General features: G+C 33.0%; 1 protein-coding gene across 1 annotated transcript; it reads left to right on the top strand.

Moving 5' to 3' along the window:
• The first annotated feature begins 2,690 nt into the window (after positions 1 to 2,690).
• On the top strand, positions 2,691 to 4,559 carry LOC105119502 (60S ribosomal protein L4). The gene is made up of 2 exons (XM_011017646.1): positions 2,691 to 3,869; positions 4,255 to 4,559. Exons 1-2 carry the CDS (start codon positions 2,757 to 2,759, stop codon positions 4,366 to 4,368), a joined length of 1,227 nt encoding a protein of 408 aa, XP_011015948.1. The 5' UTR covers positions 2,691 to 2,756; the 3' UTR covers positions 4,369 to 4,559.
• Positions 4,560 to 4,952: the final 393 nt, after the last annotated feature.

The raw sequence follows: 4,952 nt of genomic DNA, 5'->3' as shown, positions 1-4,952 counted from the left end.
AATAGAGCTAAATTAAAGATAAATTTTGAAAAATAGAATTTTTTTGTTATAGTTAAAAAAAAAAAGAAGAACTAAGTTGACTTTTTTATAGTTTAGTTATTGTTTTTACCTCGCCTCTATTCTTTTAGAAATTATAGTTTATATCCTATGGTTCATAATTTCATAACAATTTACATGTGTGCGGAAAAAAAGTTAAAAAAAGATCAAATTATTTACAAGATTATTGTTATGTTTCAATTAATAAATAAAAAACCCTCATAGTGTTAAAATTACAAAATTTCTATACAATTAAAAATTACCTTTTTATTATATTTGATGTCAAATTACAAAATTATCATAATTATAAGATTGCCCCTTTTGTTTGGAATTTTTATCAAACATGTGTTGTACATTACCAAAACATCTAAAATTACTCGATTCTCTCTTCAATCCTGAAATCTTTACATCTTAAAAATTGAGAAAACCTATAGACAATTTTCTTTCTCTACTACACAACAAAGGTTACCAAATTGGTATACACGAATTCAAACTAAAATTTTGTTCTTCTTCATGAATAGCAAGAATCAAGAATAACTACATTAATAATTTTGTACATCTTATTTCTAATAATATTAGTTAGTATCAGTTGACTTTGGTATTAGAAGAAAAAAGGAAGTTCTCTTCATGTTCTTAGCTTGAAAGGTGGTTAAGTAACGAAAAGGTATTTAGACATTTGAGGTCCTTAAGCGATATAACAACACCTCGCATTTTTCTTGTTAAGATTGCTTTGGCCTTCTATTATGAGTGAATGAGATTTTTGTGTGTGTGCATATGTATTTATGTTGGGGGATAACATAAGTTGGAGAAAGAAACAACAAGCTACGCATACTTAAACTTACTCTTTATCAAAGAAATTTAGGTTTAGTAGTAAACATTTTAATCCTCGAAAACATATTTGTTCGGCTCATTTCTTTTATTAAATTGCCTTTCTCTATAGACAAATTGAATTTTGGTGAATATTTAAATAGAGTTTAGATTTTTAAATTCTTATATGCAAGATAATATTATCATTGAGGATAAAAACTTACAAACAAGGAAAAATGACTAAATAAAGGAGGATTAGGGTAATTTTTCTAAAAATAAATTGAAAGAACAAGGACTAAAAACAACAAAGTCTATAATTAAATAGATATGAAAAACTTTAGTTTGGTCCTTGAAGTTTTAGGATTTTGTATTTTGATATTAAAATTTATTTTTTTCATGTTTTTATCCACTAGTATTGAGAGATAAAGAGATAAGAGAGAAAGTCATAAAAAAAAAGAGGTTGTTAAAGCACATTCCAACTAGGAATAGATTGATGTTAATGTTAATAATTTGTTTTGCTAGAGGAGTTCAATAAATAGTGTTTTTCTTTAATCATATTAAAAAAAGAAAAATTCAATTGTATTGGAGTGAGAGAAAAAAGGATTTTATTTTATCTTTAAGGAGTTTGATGGAATTTTTTTTTTCACATAATGCATTTAATTGATTTATTTTTTTTTACCTGGTTTTGATAAAAATAATATTTTTTTTAAAAAATATATTTTAGTATTTTGTTCAACACTTCTTTGAAGCATTTAAAACAAGCATTTGAAAGATAATTTTTTTTTTTTTACTTTCCATTTAACACACCCCTTCAGTTGCAATAACCATTTTTCACAATGTATTGAGTATATTTTTACAAATTTTCTATGGTTACATGCCTGCATGATTGGATATCCCGATTTTGTAATATGATATAAGGTGCCTTGAAAGATTTCACGTATTGATGCAAATAAATATTTGTAATCGCAAAAACAAGCTTCTGGTGATATTTAGCTTTTGAAATGCCAAAAACATCAATCCATTTAAAATCCCAAGAACTACTAATTGGCTCCTGATCTAATGGTAATGGTATCATTCCTCCATGATCTTGGAAGGAACTTGTGATCCCATTTTTAAACTTTGGAGAACGAGGGGTCAAAGCATCTCCGAGATGTTATTTAGAAGAATGAAATTGGTAATATATATATTTTTTAATATAAATATTAAAAATATTATTTTAAAATAAAAATAAATATTAAATTTATTTTAAAATATTTTAAAAGGTAAAAATAAACACGATGTAAATATATTTTAATATATTTAAAACACAACTATTATAATAACTTGATATGATTCAAGTGATTTAATAAATCTCAAAGGAAATTCTTATTTAATTGAAAATTAAAAGATAAAATTAAAATTAAAATAATCTTAAATAATCTCATGAAAAATAAACTAAATATATATATATTTTTAAAAATAAAAAAAGTTACTCAATGAATAATATTTAATATTTTTATAAAATATATAGAAATAATATTTTTATAAGAGAAATGGTAAAACAATATATTATGCAGCACTCCCCTTAACTATGTAAAACAAATATTAAAAAGCCAAAGTAATATCTATATTTTTATTTTTAGCTTTTCATTTAGCATTTCCTGCTCTTGTTTTATTCAAAAGACACGGAAAACTTTAGTTTGATTCTTGAAGTTTTAGAAATAATTCAGTTTTTCATTTAAAAAGAAAAAAGCCAAACAAGCCTTATCAGCGTACTAGAATACCCTTATTCGAGAAACAAAACACACAGAATAAGCTCCGATGAACCCTAAAAGATCCCATATATATATAGATTTCACTCAACCCCTACTCAATTCAAAACCCTAGAGCAACCACCCCCCTGGAAAAAAAAAAAAAAAACCCCACACCGCCAAATGGCCGCTGCCGCCCGCCCCCTTGTCTCCGTTCAGCATCTACCGACGTCCCTCAATGACATGGCCACTGATTCTGTCACAACCGTGGCTCTTCCCGATGTCATGAAGGCCTCAATCAGACCAGACATCGTCAATTTTGTCCACTCCAACATCTCCAAGAACAGCCGCCAACCTTACGCCGTCTCAAAGAAGGCCGGTCACCAGACTTCAGCCGAATCTTGGGGTACCGGTCGTGCCGTTTCTCGTATCCCCCGTGTTTCTGGTGGTGGAACTCACCGTGCTGGTCAGGGAGCTTTCGGAAACATGTGCCGTGGTGGACGCATGTTTGCTCCTACCAAGATCTGGCGCCGCTGGCATAGGAAGATTAACGTCAACCAAAAGCGATACGCTGTCGTTTCAGCTATTGCTGCCTCTGCTATTCCTTCTCTGGTAATGGCACGCGGTCACCGGGTGGAGTCAGTCCCTGAGATGCCTCTGGTTATCTCTGATTCGGCGGAGAGCATTGAAAAAACATCCACTGCTATCAAGGTGCTGAAGGAAATTGGTGCTTATCCAGATGCCGAGAAGGCCAAGGATTCTCAAGCGATCCGGCCTGGTAAGGGGAAAATGAGGAACAGGAGGTACATTTCCCGCAAGGGACCCCTGATTGTGTACGGAACCGAAGGTGCTAAGTTGGTGAAGGCCTTCCGTAATATTCCAGGAGTGGAGGTGGCTAACGTTGAGAGGCTGAACTTGTTGAGGCTGGCTCCCGGCGGTCATCTTGGAAGGTTTGTGATCTGGACAAAATCAGCTATCGAGAAGCTTGATTCAATATATGGGACTTTTGAGAGGTCTTCCGAGAAGAAGAAGGGTTATGTGCTACCTAGGACCAAGATGGTCAATGCTGATTTGGCAAGGATCATCAACTCTGACGAGGTTCAGAGCGTTGTGAATCCAATCAAGAAGGAGTTTAAGAGGGCACCTTTGAAGAAGAACCCATTGAAGAACTTGAACGTGATGCTGAAATTGAATCCATATGCTAAGACTGCTAGGAGGATGGCCCTTCTGGCTGAAGCAGAGCGCGTGAAGGCCAAGAAGGAGAAGCTCGACAGAAAGAGGAAACCTGTGTCGAAGGTATGCTGGCTATCTATCTGTTTTTTCCTGCTTGAGAGTGATATATTGTTAATAGCTATATGTAAATGATTAGGCGGTTCCTTCTTTATGCTTTGGTAATGTGTATGGAAGCTGTTAAATGTGATTTTATTTTTTTTGTGTATTAAGAATGTCAGAATAATGTGTTGCAGTGGTATAGACTACTTTCGGAACAATTTGGTGGAATTTTGGTCACCGCTAAGCTTTGAGCGTTGCTATGTTCATCAATTATTATGCTATACCAAATCTAATCTCTTTTATACTATAGGTTTTGCCACTGACAGCAGATAGTTCTTTGTTTTGTTGGTGTGTCTTGCACTTGTCTACTTCTTTATTAACAATGTTTCTTTTCTTTTGAAACCAATAGGAGGAGCTAGCTGCTGCTAAGGCTGCAGGAAAGGCTTGGTACAAGACCATGATTTCTGACAGCGATTACACCGAGTTCGAGAATTTCACCAAGTGGCTTGGTGTCTCCCAGTGATTTAGTTCTGTTTTTAGAGAGGAGTTTTGCTTATTTACTTGATTATGTTGTCAACTTTTGTTTTTCTATTGTACATGTAGGAGGGGATGTTGGGTTTTTTGTAGCCTTTCTTCCAATCCCATTCTTCTATTTGGCTAGGTCAAAGAATTTCTATTTCAATCAGAAATGAAATGGAACAATTTATTACCTCACTTGTGTGTTTTATTCGAATTGCTTGCTTTAATGTACCGTATGCTTTCTATTCTTGCTCGGTGAATTTGCAGAGAGCTTAATGTCATGTATTATGAATTTGTTGTTTAATCAATTTGATATATAATTATTGTAAACAGAGAAATTGGAAATTAATTATTTTGATGATCGAGCAAATGTAAAGGGTTGGAGGTAAGATTATCGTTGCTGAGCTTCCTGACAGTGGGGGGATAAGTATAACTCCAGCTTCTGCTGTTATGTTATTTTCACCATTTTTTCAGGAGTCATATTCGTCGAATCTCTTGATTTCTTTACAATGACCAAGTTTACAGATTCTCTTCTTTTTTTTCAAAAAAGTTGCATGTAAGCTTAGCTCATGAACTTCCTAATAAGCA

The sequence above is a fragment of the Populus euphratica genome, unplaced genomic scaffold (genome assembly GCF_000495115.2).
Source record: "Populus euphratica unplaced genomic scaffold, PopEup_1.0 scaffold3019.1, whole genome shotgun sequence".
NCBI classification, from domain to species: domain Eukaryota; kingdom Viridiplantae; phylum Streptophyta; class Magnoliopsida; order Malpighiales; family Salicaceae; genus Populus; species Populus euphratica.
The sequence above is the reverse complement of the archived record's forward strand: the minus strand, read 5'-3'. Positions and strand labels throughout refer to the sequence as shown.